At 40.1% G+C, this 20,000-nt stretch overlaps 1 protein-coding gene across 3 annotated transcripts in view; it reads left to right on the top strand.

The window, feature by feature from the left end:
• The window catches only part of LOC135088751 (inter-alpha-trypsin inhibitor heavy chain H5-like), an 82,318-nt gene that overhangs the window by 29,061 nt on the left and 33,257 nt on the right, over nt 1-20,000 (top strand). Inside the window, exons 2-3 of one of the 3 annotated variants that reach the window (XM_063983750.1) lie at nt 15,294-15,341; nt 17,022-17,122. Coding sequence is in view for 1 of the 3 variants with exons in the window: in XM_063983749.1 (XP_063839819.1) it covers nt 15,417-15,427; nt 17,022-17,122 (112 nt within the window). In the remaining 2 variants the exon portion in view is untranslated. Of the gene's footprint in view, nt 1-15,293; nt 15,428-17,021; nt 17,123-20,000 lie in introns of all 3 variants that reach the window. The other 2 variants (XM_063983749.1, XM_063983751.1) reach the window with 2 other exon arrangements.

The following is a 20,000-nucleotide window of genomic DNA, read 5'->3' as shown; positions in this document are numbered from 1 at the left end:
CTGTACTGTGTGTGAGTATGTGTGTGTGTGTGTGTGTGTGTGTGTGTGTGTGTGTGTGTGTGTGTGTGTGTGTGTGTGTGTGTGTGTGTGTGTTCATGGTTTGGATGTTATTGTGTGTTATTAATTCATTATGTTCCCATTTGTAAAGTTTATTGTATTGACTCTGGACTTGGTTAAATGTTTGTTTATTTGTTTGTCTGTCTGTCTGTCTGTCTGTCTGTCTGTCTGTCTGTCTGTCTGTCCATCTATGTATCTATCTAACACTATATTTATCTATTTTATCTCTTTCTATCCATCTATTTATCTATCTCTTCATCTGTGTGTGTGTGTGTGTGTGTGTGAGAGAGGCACACACACACACACACACACACACACACACACACACACACACACACACCATAAAGGCTATATATGTGCTTGTGTCCCTCATTACTTTTTTTTTTCACTAGAATTTAGAGCCAGACAGTTTTGCGGCGCCCTTGTGTTGGCGAGCCGCGAGCACAGTGTATCGTGGCAAGGATGACACGGCAATGCAGGGACGCGTGTATCAAAGAGGGGGAAGGCTGGATGGGTGGAAGGGTGGTAGGGTGGTAGGAAGGGTGTAAGAGAGATGGGGAAGGGAGTAGAAGGAGGGAGGGATTGGAAGGGAGAATGGTAGGATGTGGAGAGAGAGAGAGAGAGAGAGAGAGAGAGAGAGAGAGAGAGAGAGAGAGAGAGAGAGAGAGAGAGAGAGAGAGAGAGAGAGAGAGAGAATGTTAAGATTAAAAAAAAAAGGATGGAAAGAAATAGGAAAAGTTTTAAAAGTTTCAAAGAGTTTAATGGTACCACGCGAAGAAAAGAAGGAAAAGAAGACGAAAAAGAAGAAAATGGAAAAGGAGAACAACAACAACAACAACAACAACAACAACAACAACAACAACAACAACAACAACAATTCAGACAAGTATTCCATGACACAAGATAACTGAAGAGAACACACACACACACACACACACACACACACACACACACACACACACACACACACACACACACACACACACACACACACACACACACACTCTCTCTCTCTCTCTCTCTCTCTCTCTCTCTCTCTCTCTCTCTCTCTCTCTCTCTCTCTCTCTCTCTCTCTCTCTTAAAAATGACATTTATTTCCCCAATACAATGAAACAAGAGAATTGGAAACAAAACAATCATTTATATTTTCTTGTCCGGTCTAAGAAGAGGAGGAGGAGGAGGAGGAGGAGGAGGAGGAGGAGGAGGAGGAAGAAGATTGCATAGGAAGAAGATATATTGCATTATTATTTGTCTGTAATGAGAATACCTGTGCAAGCAAAGGAAAGAAAAGGAAGAATAATAAGAATAAGAATAAAAAGAATGAACGAAGGAAGGAGAAGGAAGAGAAACATGAAAAAGGGGAAGAAAAAAAGGAAGAACGAGGGAAGAAAGAAAAAAGGAGAAAGAAACAAAGGAAGAGAAAAGGGATGAAGAGAAATGAAGGAAGAAAGGGTAGATTAAAACTGGAAGAGGAGGAGGAGGAAGAAGAAGAAGAAGAAACGAAAGAAGGAACAAAAAAAGAGGAAGGAAAAGGAGAGAGAAAGAGAAAGAGAAAGAAAAGAAGAAAAATAAACAAAAAAGAAGAAGAAAAGAAGGGGGATGAAGAATAAACACAAAAAGAAAGAAGAAAAGTAGAAAAAAGAGGGAGAAGAAAAGAATAACATAACAGCGGAGAAGAAAAGAAGAAACAGAAGGAATAAAAGTAAAAAGAAGAAGAAAAGAGGAAAAAGAAAAAGAGAAGGAATAAAAATAGAAGAAGAAAAGAGCGATAAAGAAGAGAGAGCGAAAGAATAAAGATAAAAAGGAGAATAAAACAGGAAAAAGAAGAGAGAGAGAGAGAGAGAGAGAGAGAGAGAGAGAGAGAGAGAGAGAGAGAGAGAGAGAGAGAGAGAGAGAGAGAGAATAAAAGTAAAAAAAGAAAGAAAAAAAGAAAAGCAGGAAGAGGAAGATAATTAAAACAAACAAACAAACAAACAAACACAAGAAGGAAGAAAAAAGGAAAGCAAGAAAAAATAATAAAAAAATAGGAAGAAAAAGAAGAAAAAGACGAGAATCACAGGAAGAGGAAGAGTACAACATATAACACACACACACACACACACACACACACACACCACCACCACCACCACCACAACCACCACCACCACCACTCATTTGTCTCCCCATTACGTTGAAGGACATTTCGTATCTTTCTGTAGGATTTCTGTAGGACTCCCTCAGGAAATGTCGGTGGTGAAGGTCCCTCGGTTCCTACAGGGAGATCCTCTCGGCCCCGTGATTATCTAGGGGCGGCGAGGGCCAGGGCGGAGGTCACAAAAACTAGTCAAGCATCCCCCTCGTCCTCCTCCTCCTCCTCCTCCTCCTCCTCCTCCTTCTCTTCCTCCTTCTTAATCTTTTCCTTCACTTCCTCCTTCATCCCTTCCTTTCTTCCTCTTCCTCATCCTCCTTCATCTACTCCTTCTCTTCTCCATTACTTCTTTCTTCTCTTTTCTTTCTCTTCCTTCTTACTCTCTTCTCTTTCTCTTCCTCTATCTCCTTTACTTCCTCCTCTTCCTCCTATTATTCCATCTTCTTCTCCTCCATATTCTCCTCCTCCTTCTCTTTCATCTATTTCTTTTCTTCCCTTCTCCTCAATCTTTTTCCCTTCATCTTTCTTTCATCTCCTTAATCTCCTCTTTCCCCTTCCTTCTTTTCTACCTCCTTCATCTCCTCCTCCTCTTCCTCCTCCATCTTCCCCTCCTCTTCCTCCTCCTCCTCCTCCTCCTTCTTCTCACTTATTGGCTGGAGGAGGACCTGGAGGCATGGTGGAGGAGGGAGGAGTCAGGGAAGGCAGGTAGGAAGGGAGGAGAAAGGGAGAGGAAAGAGAGAATAGAAGGAAAATAGAGGTGTGAAGGAAGATGGGAAGGTGTAGGAGAGAAGGAAGGGAGGAGAGAAGGAGAGGAAAGGGGGAATAGGGAGGAAAGTGGGAAAAGAAAATGGAGAGATGAACTGAGGAAGAAAAGGGAAAAAAGGACGAAGAAAGAGGAGAAAGAAAAAGGGAAGATGAAAATATAGACAAAAAGGAAGAAAGGAAGGCGTTACAGGAAAACGAAAGGAGGGAGAGAGAGTAATGAGGAATAAAGAAGAAAGATAAATAAAGAATGAAGGAAGGAGGAAAGAACGAGAAAAAAGAGGCGAAAGAGGATGCAAGAAGAGAAAAGAAAGAGAGAGAGAGAGAGAGAGAGAGAGAGAGAGAGAGAGAGAGAGAGAGAGAGAGAGAGAGAGAGAGAGAGAGAGAGAGAGAGAGATGACAACAACTGGGAAGAAAGAAAGCAAGGATTAAGAAGAATAAACAAAGAAGAGGAGAGAAGAAAGAGAAGGAGAATGACAATGGAGGGAAAGAGAGAAAATGAAGATACGAAGAACTAGATGACAAGAACGAAAGATAAGGGGAGATGAGAGGACACACACACACACACACACACACACACACACACGTAATAAAATATGGAATGTTTACATACAACACAGAAGCATTATACCACCATGAGAGAGAGAGAGAGAGAGAGAGAGAGAGAGAGAGAGAGAGAGAGAGAGAGAGAGAGAGAGAGAGAGAGAGAGAGAGAGAGAGAGAGACGAACGCAACAATTAGAGAAAACCTTCCTTTAAATAAACAAATTAAACTTCACATAAAACAAAGAGAACCAGTCAAGATTAGGAAGGGTTTTTTGTTATAGTAGTAGTAGTAGTAGTAGTAGTAGTAGTAGTAGTAGTAGTAGTAGTAGTAGTAGTAGTAGTAGTAGTAGGAGAAAAGAAAGTCTTGCAGTTATAGTAAAAGTAGTGGTGGTGTTAGTAGTAGTAGTAGTAGTAGTAGTAGTAGTAGTAGTAAATAGTGAATAGTCTTTAAATAGTAGCAGCATAACACCAAATAAACTGAAAATATAATATCATAAACAATCTTGCAAAAGTGGTAGAAAAAAAGACAATAAGACCAACAACAGTAACAACACAGACAACAAAGGCAACAGTACCACCACCACCACCACCACCACCATCACCACCAGCGGCAGAACATGACAGCCTTTCAATAAATTCCTTGCCCTGTTTATTTTGTTCTTGACCGTCTTGGTGCTATTCATATTCCCCCTACTGTGTGTGTGTGTGTGTGTGTGTGTGTGTGTGTGTGTGTGTGTGTGTGTGTGTGTGTGTGTGTGTGTGTGTGTGTGTGTGTGTGTGCGCCTCCCCCTCTCCTCTCTCTCTCTCTCTCTCTCTCTCTCTCTCTCTCTCTCTCTCTCTCTCTCTCTCTCTCTCTCTCTCTCTCTCTCTCTCTCTCTCTCTCTCTCTCTGTGTGTGTGTGTGTGTGTGTGTGTGTGAACGCGCACGTGTAAATATGCAAATGGGAGTGTGCTGAGTGAGTGAGAATGTAAGAAAATTGACGGACTGACTGGCACACGCACACACGCGCGCGCACACACACACACACACACACACACACACACACACACACACACACACACACACACACACACCTAAAAATACTTAGTTCTACGCATACATACTGACATTTTTACATACATACAGACACATACTTACATATACTCGTACATACACACACACACACACACACACACACACACACACAGATAACGGACAATGCTCTGCCCTTGAGAATGTGTGTTAGGGTATTTCCGCCACTTGGAGGAGGAGGAGGAGGAGGAGGAGGAGGAGGAGGAGGAGGAGGAGGAGGAGGAGAGGCATGCAAGGAAGGAAGGAAAAAAGTAGGATGATGAGAATGAGGAAGCGAGGCAAGGATAAGACAAAGTAGGAGGAGGAGGAGGAGGAGGAGGGGGAGGAGGAGGAAAAGAAGAACGAAGAAGACGGAAGAGAAGGACGAAGAACAAGAGGAGGAGGAGGTGGAGGAGGAGGGGAAGGAGGAGAAAGAAAAGAAGGACAAGGTAGACGGAAGAGGAGGAAGAAGAGCAAGAGGAGAAGGAGGGGAGATACAAGCGAAATAAAAAAAAAAAATCGGGAAAGGACGAGAATGAGGAAGTGAGGGAAGGAGTAGACGGAGGAGGAAGAGGAGGAGGAGGAGGAGGAGGAGGAGAGTGATACGAAAGAGGACAAGGAGAGAAGAGAGAAAAAAATGAAGGACGAGGAAGAAGATGAAGAAGGAGGAAAAAGAAGAAGAAGAAGAAGAAGAAGAAGAAGAAGAAGAAGAAGAAGAACCATAAGATCAAAAGGCCACAAGACGGCAAGTAAATTTTACAAAAACACGGAAAGTTAAACAGTGTATAATTACTGCAAGCTACAAAGAACACTGTATCATAAATGCGTCTTATGTGATCCTTGCCACTATCGCCACTAAATGATACCCCATGTGCTTCTGTGGGCCAAGGGAGGGGTAGTGTGGGGAGCCAGACAGTAGGGAGGGGGGGAGGGGTGACTGTTATTACTACTTATATTAATAGTGCTGTTGTTATAGTCAGTGTTGTTGAGTTTGTTTAGCTATGGGGGTGTTTAAGATGTTGTGAATAGATAGATAGATAGATAGATAGACAGAGAGAGAGAGAGAGAGAGAGAGAGAGAGAGAGAGAGAGAGAGAGAGAGAGAGAGAGAGAGAGAGAGAGAGAGAATGTTAACATTAAATAAGAAAACAAAGAAAGAAATGGGAAAAGATGTCATGTAGGAGGGAGTGAGATAAATAAAGAAAACGAAGAGAGAGAGAATGATAAGGACGAGAGAAAGAGAGAGAGAGAGAGAGAGAGAGAGAGAGAGAGAGAGAGAGAGAGAGAGAGAGAGAGAGAGAGAGAGAGAGAGAGAGAGACTGAGTTATGACTATATATATTTCTTACAAGCATAAAAAAAAAAAAACTAGACAAGGAAGATAAAAAAAGAATATAAATTAAACGTCACTAACACAACATACAACACAAAATAATGCACACCAAACTGATTAAAGATAAATATATATATATAGAAAAAAAAAATCTTGATCTTTTATCGCTCCTTTTAAAAAATTACATACGCGGGCAGTTTTTAAAAATATATCGTTCTGTTTTTACACGTATCTTCCGAGTGTGGACGTAAATGAAAATGCCACATGAAAAAATATACAGTATACAGCTTATTTATCATGGCGAACTGTCTAAAAATGATGATGATGAAGATGAAGATGATGATGATGATGATGATGATGATGATGATGAAGGTGATGATGATGATAAGAAGGTGGGGGAAGATGACGAAGAAGAAGAGGAAGAGGAAAGGACATAAATAAAAATAAAAAGGAAAGATGAAGAAGAGATGGTGAAAGGTAATTGAGAGAGAGAGAGAGAGAGAGAGAGAGAGAGAGAGAGAGAGAGAGAGAGAGAGAGAGAGAGAGAGAGAGAGAGAGAGAGAAGAATAGAAACCAAGAATAGAGGGATGGCATGACTGGAATAAAGAAACTGGAGGAGGAGGAGGAGGAGGAGGAGGAGGAGGAGGAGGAGGAGGAGGAGGAGGAGGAGGATTAACACATCTTTTACCAGGTGTGTGTGTGTGTGTGTGTGTGTGTGTGTGTGTGTGTGTGTGTGTGTGTGTGTGTGTGTGTGTGTGTGCATGACTTGTGTGCAGGAAGGGCGTTGGTGTGTGTGTGTGTGTGTGTGTGTGTGTGTGTGTGTGTGTGTGTGTGTGTGTGTGTGTGTGTGTGTGTGTGTGTGTGTGTGTGTGTGTGTGTGTGTGTGTGTGTGTGTAGCCTTGTAGCTCGGGTCAAACTCACACACACACACACACACACACACACACACACACACACACGCAAGGACGCATCACGTGCTTCTCTCGTTTCACGCTTGTGCTGCTAACTGTTTTATTTAATCCTCCCCCTCCTCCTCCTCCTTCTCCTCTTCCTCCTCCTCCTCCTCCTCTTCCTCCTCCTCCTCTTCCTCTCCCTCCTTCCCTTTCTCGTCTTTCATTCTTATCTGTCCCTTGTACTTCTTTTTTTTCTTAATTTTCTCGTTTCCTCAATTGTTTTTTCCCCATTCTCATCTCTTCTTTGTCTCTTTTTTATTTTCTTCTTGTTCTTCTTCTTCCTCCTCTTCTTTTTCTTTTTCTTCTTCTTCTTCTTCCTCCTCTTCTTGTCTCTTCGCCTCATCTATCCCTTTTGTTCCTTTTTCTTCTTTCTCATTTTGTCAATTCTCTTTGTCTGACTTAATCTCCTCCTCCTCCTCCTGTTCCTCCTCCTCCTCCTCCTCCTCCTTCTCCACTTCAGTCTATCGTTTCGTATTAATATCCAATATCTCTTTTTTTCTTTTTTTCTTTTTCGTTTCTTTCATGTTTTCTTCCTCACCTTATTTGCTTTCCTCCTCCTCCTCCTCCTCCTCCTCCTCCTCCTTCTGATCCTGTTCCTCTTACAATGTTTATCTATTTATTTTGCTGATGTTCCTCTTTGCATCTTTTCTCTACTTCTCTCTCTTCCAACTCCTCCTCCTCCTCCTCCTCCTCCTCCTCCTCCTCCTCCTCCTCCTCCTCCTCCTCCTCCTCCTCCTCCTCCTCCTCTTCTTCCTCCTTCTTCCTTCTTCTTCTTCTTCTCTCTGCAAAAGTTTTCAATTGCTTTATTTTTTGTTGGGATTTTTCCTTGCATCTTTTCTTATCCTTCTCCAACTCTTCTTTCTCTCCTCCCTCCTCCTCGACCACCACCACCACCACCACCACCACCACTACTATCTCCTCGTTTTCTGTTCTTCCTTCAAAGTTTTCAACGCCTTATCTCTTTTCGTAAATTTTTCGTAAATCGTAAATTTTTTTTTTCGGTATCTCCTTTCTTTCTTCACCTTTTCCTCCTCCTATTTCTCTTCCTCCACCAACACTGCCACCTACACTTTCTCCTCCTCCTCCTCCTCCTCCTCCTCTTCCTTCTGCTGAGTTTTAATTACTTTTATCAATATCTTACTCTTTATCTTTTCCTTTTCTTCATTTCTCCCTCCTACTTCATCTCCTTTTTCACTGTCACCTTTTCCTCCTCCTTCTCTTCTTTCTTCTTCTCTCTTCCTCGTACATCATTTTCATTCCCTTATAAGTTTAGCTGACTTTGTATTTTGCATGTCTTCCCTTTTCCTCACTCCTCCCTTTCTCCTCTCTCTCCCATCTCCTCCTTCTTTCCCTTCTTTTCTGTTTTTTCTACATCGTATTTAATATTTTGTGTTGCATCTCTTTCCTTTCTCACTCCTCCCCTTCTCCTTCTCCTTCATTTTCTTTTTTGTTTCCTTTACAAAGCTTTTAACATTCTATCTTGCATCTCTTCCTTTTCCTCCTCCCTCTTCCTCCTTCTTTTCCATTTCCTCCTCCTTTTCTGTTCCTCCTTCAACGTATTTAACATTCTGTCTTGCATCTCTTCCTTTCCTTCACTCCACCACCACCACCTCCACCACCACCACCACTACTACTACTACTACTACTACCACCACCTCACGTCCCACACGCAGAGACCAGCCAAAGATTTATATACCGCATATTTTCACACGCTCTGCACACACACACGCACTTCCTCAGCTGCCTCTCAAACACACCTGTAGCTCTTCCCGCCCCCGCCCTTCAGCTGGACACGCCCTCACACAAACTCAAGGTCTCTATCTCCGCTTCGAATCCCCTTCCTCCCCTCTTGTCTCTCGCGTGGGTGATGAAAGTGGGAGAAAATGATAATATTAGATAGAAGAGATAGAATAATTGGTAGTATCGGGTATCTTGTTATTGACGGAAGAGGAAATTTTGTTGCGGTTTGTGAGGTTTGGGTTTAAATGATTTGTTTTGTTGTATGAGTGTGTAAGGAGTGTTTGTTGTGGTGGTGGTGGTGGTGGTGGTGGTGGTGTTTTACTGTTGTTGTTGTTGTTGTTGTTGTTGTTGTTGTTGTTGCTGTTTTATACCGAAATTAGTTACTATTATTTACTTTCTTACGACAAGCTGGTAATGTTTAATGAACGGAATGATGTTATGTATGTTTATGAAGGCTTTTTTTTTCTTTTTTAGTGTTGTAGATGGAATGAAATAAATGAGCAACGAGTACAGATTAAGTGACAAATACGCATACGTGACACAAACACAAACACATGCATGAATCGTCAACTGCAAAAATACTGAAAAATATACATCACTGTGTTGCGCATGATTAGTTTTACATAGAGATTATACTGTACACACAAACAACAACAACAATTATGACACATACACACACACACACACACACACACACACACACACAGAGAGAGAGAGAGAGAGAGAGAGAGAGAGAGAGAGAGAGAGAGAGAGAGAGAGAGAGAGAGAGAGAGAGAGAGAGAGAGAGATAAAGAAAAAAGAAAAAAAAAAGGAAGGAAGAAAGAACAACAACAACAACAACAACAACAACAACAACAACAACAACAACAACAACAACGACAACAAAACACCACCACCATCACCACCACCACCAAAGGAAACGGAGAAAGAAAAAAAAAAAAAGTCACCAGTCTTGTTTACTTAAGAGAGCGAGGCCAAATGGGAACGTGAACAAGTCCAAACAAGCCCAAACAAGTAATACAGGCGGTAGCTACCTCTGAGTGTTTACCTGTACTGGGGAAATGAATACACGTCCCGCCAGGTGATCACTCTTACCTGCGTGGTTCATTAACTTAGACATCCCATCACTCAGGTTATCAAAGAGGAGGAGGACAAAGAGGAGGAGGAAGATGATAAAGAGGATTATAAAATGAGAAGAAGAGGAAGAGGAGGAAGGAGGAGGATTGCGACGAAGACGAGGGCAACGATGACGAGGGAGACAACATGAGAAGTAAAGGGGAGAAGACGTGAAAAAGGAGAACAGAGAAAGACGAAGGGGAGGAGGAGAACAAGATACAGAGTAGAAAGGAGAAAAAAAGAACAAGAGGAGGAAAGAGGAGGCTTGAGAGACGTGAATAGAGAGAAAGACGAAGGAGAGGAAGAGAACAAGAGAAAAAAAATATTAGAAGGAAACTGAGAAGAAGACAAGGAAAAGGAGGATTTGCAAGAGAGAAAACAAAGACCCAGATGCATGTTGATACACGAGAGAGGAAAAGAATATAAAAGAATAGATTGTGCAACGAAAAACAAAATGCAAAGAAGGGCAAATTCCAGAGCCTCGTGGACTAGAAAGCTAAGTAGAAACAATATACTTACCACTCTGATATATTTTCCATTTGAGTTTGTCCCTATTTGAAAGATCATTTGTTAGTATTTGTCGGTATCTGTGTAGTGCATCATGTCCTGGAAATATAAGAAGGGAAATGAAAGGTTAGACGAATATCTGCCTCACTGACAACAATTCTTCAACACATCAGCATTTTTGAGTCTTATATCCGCTGCAGTTAAAAGGAGCTAGTGGAAGTTTTTTGTGATTTTCATGGGTTTTCGTGGTTCCAGTGGTAGTTTAACAAGGATTCTTTATGTTTAGAAGACACGAATCCAATTTATTAGTATTTTTCAAGGATGTTTTCATGATTTTAGTGAGGGTTTAATAGTTTCTAGTTATTAGTGTTTTCATGATTCTAGTGGTAGTTTAAGAAAAAATCTGCATCTTTAGCATATTCAAGTGGAAGTTACTGGTATTTCAAGTGTTTTCACGATTTTGCTGATAGTATAACAAGGAATCATTATCTTTAACTGATTCTAGTGACTAAGTTTTGGCGACTTTCAAGAGGGTTTCCATGATTCTAGTGGCAGTTTGATCAAGGATTCCGTAATACATTCCTGTGTGTGTGTGTGTGTGTGTGTGTGTGTGTGTGTGTGTGTGTGTGTGTGTGTGTGTGCGTGTCCTTTTCTTCCATACTCTCCCACCCCGCGGCGACTCTGCCTCATTACTCGTAGCGTTCAGTAAGTCGCTTGTTAGTTCCCAGGGAGGCGAGGCTGCTTGATATGCTGCTACCTGTGATGCTAATGAGGGTGAGTGGACAGGTGATGGAAAAGATGAAGCTTGGGTCACCTTTCTGCGCCATCTCCTCCTCGTGCTGCTCCTGCTGCTGCTGCTGCTGCTGCTGCTGCTGCTCTTATTCTGTGATACTAACGACCAAGACTTCTTCATGTCTCACTTCTTATTTTTTTTGTGCTCTCTTGTTGTTGTTGTTGTTGTTGTTGTTGTTGTTGCTGTTGTTGTTGTTGTTGTTGTTGTTTTTCTTCTTCCTCTTCTTTTTCCTCCTCCTCCTCCTCCTTCTCCTCTTACATATAAAAGTATAAAAAAAAAAAACCGAGAAATGGAGAAAAAAAATAAACAAAAGAAATACATTTATAGAATTAAAAGAGAGAAAAACTTACTTAGAATGAAAAGTAGTTATATAAAAAGGAAAGAGTTACATAATCGTATAAAAGAAAAAAAAACATCAAAACAAATGGAAATACAAGCATAAACAGAGGAAAGCAACACACACACACACACACACACACACACACACACACACACACACACACACACACACACACACACACACACACACACACACACACACCTCCACTGGGCTTTTTTTCATAGTGTTTTGTTGTCGCGCTATGTCAGAGTCTTCTCTTAATAGAAAAATAAATGAAAAGCAATAATACAGATATAAAAAAAATAATACACTCATTCACTGGACATTTTTTTTTCATAGGTTGCTGTGTTGCTGTAGACCAGAGTCCTCTATAAATAAATAAAAAATAATAATGATATCGATATAACAAATGGATGTTTTTTTTATTTATTTATTTATTTTTTTTCAGTTGCCATATACCATACTTAAAAAATAGGTTAGAAAAGGAAAGAAAAAAGAAAAGACACAATGATGCAGGGATGACAAAACATTCTTTCACTGAATCTTTTTTTTTATCCTAGCAGTTTTGTTGCTTCGTCCCACGCCTCCTCTCTTACTAGAATAAATAAATAAAAAAAAGTGATACATATATAACAAATGAAGCACTCACTCACTGGATCTTTTTAAATAATAGCCAGTTAGTGCCTCATGCATAAAAAAAAACCACAGAAACAATAAATAAAACACTAACTCAATGCGCACTTCTCTTTATAACTTTTCCTTATATACGTATCTTAAACCAGTGTGTTTCCTTACTAAAAAAAAAAGAATAAAGAAATAAAGAAAATAACAACAGAAGATAAAAAAAAAAAAGATGACACACAACACGTAGCACAGCAGCACAACACATGGAGCAGCATCACCACCTCCTTGTTATGCGAGTCATGTATGTAACGCACGGCTGGCAGCATGAAGGCGAGCTGCGTGCTGCCTGACCACACCATTACCGCCATTGGTATGAGGGTGCTGGCGCCACATTAGCACGGCCACCATTAGCATCCATTTGTAGCGATAATTTACTGCCTGCGTCATAAACAGCATTTGTATTAAAAGTGAAGGTTGTACTAGTGTCGTTATTAACATTTATTATTAGAAGTATTTTGGTGTTAGTGTAATTTATCTCAGTGGTTTGATTTGGAAAGCGTAAAGATTGCATTAGTGTCGTTATTGGTATTATGATGAGTAGTATTTTGGTATTAGTAGTGGTGTTATTGTTTTTTTTTTTTTTTTGCGCTTTCGTGGCTATATGACAAAACACTAAAATATGTGGAATTTTTATGTACACGTGCAAGAAAAAAGAGATAAAAAAAAAGAGTACATTTTGCCAGGTGGCTGTGGCTGTGGAACAAGTAAAGCTGCCTCAGAGTGTTTAGTTTAAAGGAAGATAAGCCAAATAACAGTGAAAAGGTTAAAAAGAAAAAAAAAACCGTAAAGGGTCCCGCTCTTATACCTAACGAAAGGGAGCAAACTTTTACATTCGTTGGAGAGACATGAACAAGAGGGCATAGAGAAGTGGAGGTTGCATTAGTGTTATTAGAAATATTTTGGTATTGGCGTAATTGTTGTTAGTGCTTAGAAAAACGTGAAGGGGTTCTATATTCAAAATCTTACGAGAGAAGATTGAAGCTTTTAAATTTATGTTCCTTAGGGGAGCGTAGGTGAAGAGGGGATCTGATAGAAATTTTTAAGTGGTACAGGGGATATTACTAGGGTCACATATGCAAAACTCTCAGGGTCAGTCATCAGGATAAGACAAGAAATAATTGGTACAAGTTTGATAAAGAATTAAAATCGAAACTGGAAGGAATCGGCTCTCAAACTGAGTAGTAGATAAATGAAATAGACTCAGTAATTAGGTTGTTAACGCTGGAATAGACTCAGTAATTAGGTTGTTAGCGCTGGAATAGACTAAGTAATTAGGTTGTTAGCGCTGAGTCATTAGGGAGCTTTAAAAGAAGACTGAACAAATTTACGGACGAGATGACAGGCGGGTATGTGTAGTTAACATTCATACAGAGGCGCCACGTGTAGGCCTGACGGATTCCTGTAGCTTCCCTTACTTTCTATGTTCTTATGTGGCCAGCCTTAGCAGTACCACCCTTCCCTGGCCTCAGCATAAGGAGCAGAGCCGAGTGGTCAGGTCGTTACTCCGCCGCTTTCACGCTGCCAGTCACTTTAAGGCTGAGTGAACCAAGGAGCGGCCAGTCACCCTACAGAAAACGAGGATTCGAACTCAGGACTCCTTTCATTGTAGCCAAACGTGTTAACACTTGAGCCACCGCGTACTAGGGCACCGTGGTGTTGTCCGTGAGTGTAGTTCAGGTGTTCTCAGGGTGGAGAGAAACACAACTGTAGGTATATTAAAGGAAACTGTGCTATGCAAAAAAACAAAGCCCACAGCGACGTACAATACAGCTAGGAACGAGGCAAGCTTGCGAGTCGACTAGCTGAAGAGAGCGCGGGAGACGCCAACACAGAGAACCTGCAGGCAGCTGAGAAACGAGAAGCGCATTTTAGATGAATAAATAAATAAATGATAAATAATAATAGTACTAATCGTAATAATGAGAGCAGAAAATGAATTTACATACTATCACAATCGCTCTCTCAGGTAGAACTTCAGGTAATGTATGTATGTATGTACGTATGTGTGTATGTATATCCTGAAGAAGTATATTACAATTTTTGCATTATTGTTATTATTATTATTATTATTATTATTATTATTATTATTATTATTATTTTTGGTCTATTTTTATTATTACAATATCTTTATGTAAGCGGGCATTTGGGCTCAGGGCAACAAATAGGCGAGAAAAGACCTCCTGAAGGTGGCAGTTCCCAAGGCGTAGTAAAAAAAGATTATCCAAAATATTATGAGGAGAATCTTAGTAACATTTATACCTTTTACATCCATCGCGCTGCTACTTAACCCTTGCCGTGCTATTTGACATCTTTTCCAACATTGCTGACCACTCCAGATATTTCTCCTTGCTCCATAGCCACCTCCAAGCATTGCACTGGCTAGAAATGGCTGAATCTGTTCTTTTAATTCTTTTTTCCCTTGTTGTCGAAGCTTATAAAAGATTTCATTGCTTCTAGCGCTGTGAGTCGTTGCGTAACACAGTGAAAGGCTTAAGCTTTATGTAATATTATGTAATGTATAATCTGAATAAGTGTTACATTAATATTTTGTATTGTTGTTATTATTATAATTTTCTATACGTAAGTGGGGATTCTGACCAAGGGCACAAAAAGTCGGAAAAATAGAAGATTAGGACATAAGAAAATAAGAGAAGCTGCAAGAAGCCATCAGATCTACAAGTGGCTGTCCCTATACGAAACACAACACGTCTACCTATTTCCACCCATCATCCTCATCCATAAATCTATCTGATGTTCTTTCGAAGCTCCCTAATGACTCAACACTAACCCAATTACTGAAGGCGTATTGAAGGTGCCAGTCCCAAAACAGTGATAAGAAAAAAAAAAAAAAACTCCAAAATTATAAGGAAAAACCTACTTACATTTGTGCCACTTTATAATACGTGACAATTTAAGCCATACATATGCATACATTAATGATTCAAGTGCACATATTCATACGCATACATTTCCACGCAGCGTGATGTGTAATGAGTGCACCATAAAAAAATACGGTTGAAAAATTATGAGCTGTGAATGTAACTGATATAAATGGACTGAAATATGAATCAGGTAGGGGTGTAAAATGTGTGAGTGAGTGAGTGAGTGAGTGAATGTAGGAAACAATTGTGCAGTTTCCTGAAGAGAACACCGTGCAGTAAAGGATGACACTAATACCAACGGAAATAACAATAGCAGTGAACATGGAAATTGGACACACACACACACACACACACACACACACACACAACTCCCACGTATAAACTTTCTCTCTCTCTTTCTTTCCAGGTGACAGCAACTGGCCGCCTGGAAAGCATTGACACACAACAATTCCAGGTGAGGCAACTGTGTCACCTGTCCCAGCTTCCCTCACGTGCAAGTCACTAGTATCCCTCTCGTACTAGTAATTCTATGGGTACTAGGTCAGTGAAATAGTTGGAATAGTTGTTAATTTCCTACACTAGATTATTACATTAATTGTCGATTTTTTTACGTACTAATAACTTAATAAGAATCTTTAATTTGCCTTGTAACTTTGCTCACTTGTAACTTGCTAACTTGTAACTATAAATTGTACACGTACTAATAAAAGTGTAAAGTGATCTGTTCTTTACTATTTAGAATGGTTATATCTCCTGTCATACTAGGAATGTAATGAACACCTTTAATCTATCCAGTAACTCTCATCACCTGGTACTAATCGTTCTACAAGTACTAGGTTAGTGAAGTGGTCCTGTGTTCTTTTACGGCTTTGAATCATTATACCATTTATCATATTAGTAATGCAATGGACGCCCTGAATCTAATAAGTCTCTTCCCTAGCAGTAATAATTCAACAAATACTGTTTATGAAATGGTTGCCTGTTCTTTACTAATTTGAATTATTATATCGTCTGTTATACTAGGAGTACAATAGACGCCTTGAATTTACCTAACCCTCCTCACCCAGTACTCGTAATTCTACAGGTACTGGTGAAATGGTCTTTTGTTCTTCAATGTTTACACTCATTCGTCATATTAGGAAAACAATGAACGCCTTTAATCTACCTAGTGATACCTGGTACTAACCTAACTTAATCTACCTAAACTAACCTAATCTAACATTGACCTAACAAAACGTAAACCAGCAACATGACGTAGTTTTAAGACAGCATAACATAACCTAATTTTAACTTAACCTGACTAAATCTAACATTATCAAACTTTCCCAAACACAACCTAACCAGACATACGAGCAACCTAACCTAACAACAACACAATCATAAGAGAGAAAGCATTATAGATAATCTCACCAGGCAGGAAAATGAAGACCCACCATGTACCTGCCAATCAACTCCCGACAGGTGGCTCTTTAACCCTTTCACTGCTATGGTTGTCTTTTGTTAACGTCAAGATACCTGTAATAAATCTTTATGACGGATATGAGGAAAGAATAAGAATGTGAGGTTAATTTGATCATTGCCAAGGTACACAACTACGCAATCGAGACGTACAAAAATTATTCTTTCAAAAACTGTAGATGATAATGATGGAAAAAATTAACTAGCAGAGAAAGAGAAAGGGTTAAGTCCTCACCCACGACAAAGAACCACTACATTCATCACGCACACACACATGTACACACACACACACACACACACACACACACACACACACACACACACACACACACACACACACAACATTATTCTCTCAAAAGCTGTAAATGATGATGAGAAGAGTTAACTAACAGAGAAAGAGAAAGGGTTAAGTCTTCGCCCGCTCGAAGGAACCACAACATTCATCATACACACACACACACACACACACACACACACACACACACACACACACACACACACACACTGACAATTCCACGCGATAATAACAAAGAGCAGTCAAGAGTCATCACACGTAGATGCTTGCTATTCACTTCCCCGTTGGAGATTATTCCTGACTGATATTATGCGGGTCATCTCCTCGTCTACCCAGGGAGCTGAAGGCAAGGTACTCAAGGCCACGTGTTCTCCTCACCAGGTGCGCCGCGGCCAGGTGGACAGCACGGGGCAGAGCTGCTGGTGACTGGTGGCTCGTGGCTCGTGGTGGGGTATCTGTATTCATCTCGTCGCTTGTTACAGGTACTCGTACGTAGTGATTGGCTTGTTAGAGAGGTGGTGGTGGTGGTGGTGGTGGTGGTGGTGGTGGTGGTGGTTTTCTTCGCTTTTTTCTTTTTTTTGTTCCTGTTCTATTTTCTTTTTTTCTTTATCTTTCTTCTTTCTTTCGTCGTTATCTTTTCTTCTCATTCTTCCTCTTGTTATTTTTTTCCTTCTTCTTCTTCTTCTTCTTCTTCTTCTTCTATCCCATTCTTCTTCTTCTTCTTCTTGTTCTTCTTTTCCTTCTTCTATTTCCTTATCGTTTTCTTCTTCTTCAATTATTGCTTTTCTTTTTTTTTGGCTTCTGCTCGTCTTTCTTCTCCTCCTCCTCCTCTTTCTCCTGATATAGCTATTTATATGTATCGAACGTAATATAATCCTCTTCTTTCTTCTCTCTCTTCTCTTTCTTCTGATGTACATCCCACTTCTTTGTCTTTTTTTTTGTCTGTTATTCGCACGAGTATAATTATGTAATGAAATCTAACTCTTGTTGTTGTTGTTGTTGTTGTTGTTGTCGTTGCTGTTGCTGTTTTGCGCTTTCTCTTCCTTCTCGTCTTTGTCCTCTTCTTTCTGTCTTCTTTTTTCTTCTCGTTCTTGTTTTTTGTACTTGTTCTCGTTCTTTCTCTTTTTTTCTTTTCTGCTTTTCTTTTCATCTCTTTCTTTTACTTTTCTTTCTTCTTTCTTCTTTCTTCTTTCTTTTTCTTCTTCTTTCTCCTCCTCCTCCTCCTATTTCTCATCCGCTACACCATCCTGTCTCTTCACGGTCGTCAGTATTTACAAGTCCTCCAACAAACACACAGGAAGCAGAAGGTAAGCTGCATGTAATCCTTCTCCTCCTCCTCCTACTCCTCCTGTCTTCCTCTACACGCTCCTGTCCTCTGTCCTCATGCCCTCGCGTCTAATCTGTCCAGCCTGTCCTATTGTTCGTCAGTCTCCCTGCCCAACCCGCTCTCCTCCCACACTCCCACACAGGTGCCACTGGACATCCGCCACCAGTGTTCTGAAGTGCTTATGTCCCTCGCTAGGAGATGTCTGCTCGGTTTCCCATGGCTATTTGTTTATTTATTTATTTATTTATTTATTTATTTATTATGTATTGGTCGTGCGGAATTCTCGTTAAATTGTGTCATTCGAGTCATGAAAACACGTTTGGAAACTTTAGATATCTTTCACTAGAATTTGTTAGGTTATCACAAGAATCACGAAAGCACCTTTGATAACAGTAATATTTCTACTAAACATTGTTAAAATATTACTAGAATTATACGGCCTCCGTTTAAAAACCTAATCATTTCAACTAGAGCCAGTTAAACTCTCATTACAATCACGAAAACACGAAAACTCTAGTAATTTCCACAATAACTCGTTAAACTATCACTAGAACCACAAAAACACCCTTGAAAACCCTAACAGCTTCCACTAGAACCTGTTAAACTATCACTAGAATCGTAAAAGACACCCTTGAAAATCTAATAACTTCCATCTATCACTATAATCACGAAAACAACCTTGAAAACCTTAATAACTTCAATTAGAGACAGTAAAACTCACTAACTCGCAAAAAAAAACAACCTTGAAAACCCCAATAACGTCCACTATCACTAAAACTAAACACTAAACACTAAACTATCACTCAAATCGCGAAAACAACATTGAAAACCCCAATAACATCCACTAGAGCTGCTAAACTATCACTCAAATCGTGAAAACAATCTTGAAAACTCCAATAACATCCACTAGAGCTGCTAAACTATCACTCAAATCGCGAAAACAATCTTGAAAACCCCAATAACATCCACTAGAGCTGCTAAACTATCACTCAAATCGCGAAAACAACATTGAAAACCCCAATAACGTCCACTAGAGCTCCTAAACTATCACTCAAATCGCGAAAAAATTGAAAAACCCTTATAACTTCCACCAGCCCCTGTTAAGAGAAATTGAGATGAGACAATGAAAGAACTGAGGACACGGTCAATGAATAATCAATCTGCACATATTAAATAGGAGTTTGACAGATTAGGAACACCACCTCTTAGTTCAGTATCACGTAAGGGCGAGTCTCCTTTGTCGGTCTGAAGCGGGAGGGGGAAGAAATCTGTTTAATAATTCTGTCCATATGAGTTAATCTTAGAGATCTTCTTGTAATGGTCAAGCGGGGAGTGAATAATGAAGGTGGGATGTTTAATTATAATCTTGGACCTGTTGTTGTTGTTGTTGTTGTTGTTGTTGTTGTTGTTGTTGTTGTTGTTGGTGTTGCTGTTGTTGTTTGTTATTGTTGCTCCTTCTTGCTATCGTACTATTTTTTTTCTTTATATTCATGTAAAACAATTTATTACAGTGATCTGAAACTCAACGAAACAATCATAACAGTGAAAGTTTTAACATGTGAGCCTAGTGATGTTACTGCCACAATAAGTTACACCTCCACCATCATCAGAGGACCGTGAAAGTGCATATCAACACCAATTATCACCACCAATCCTGTACCTTTTATATTATCGCAATGAGGAGACAGGGAATGAGAAGACATCACGCCCCGAAAAATACTGAATACTGAAAGTCACACGATACAATTCAACACATCACCTCAACAGACAGGCGATTTGTGCAGGTAAATGTTTATAGCTTGTGCACTTAACCACCTAACTAATTAACAAGTGCATTCTGACAGGTAATGTGTTCTGTTACTGTTCATTATCCTTCCCTCCTCTCAGTTCCTCTCATCACCTTGTCTCCTTCCCTCCTACATACTTCCACATTTTCCTTCCCTGATCTCATATCCTCTTCTTCTATCCTTCTCTCTCCTTCTATCGTTCCCTTACCTCATATCCTCTCCTTGTTTCCCTCCCTCACTGCCTCC

Source organism: Scylla paramamosain, chromosome 31 (genome assembly GCF_035594125.1).
Source record: "Scylla paramamosain isolate STU-SP2022 chromosome 31, ASM3559412v1, whole genome shotgun sequence".
Lineage (NCBI taxonomy): Eukaryota > Metazoa > Arthropoda > Malacostraca > Decapoda > Portunidae > Scylla > Scylla paramamosain.
Note: the sequence above shows the minus strand (reverse complement) of the source record. Positions and strands in the feature narration are given on the sequence as shown.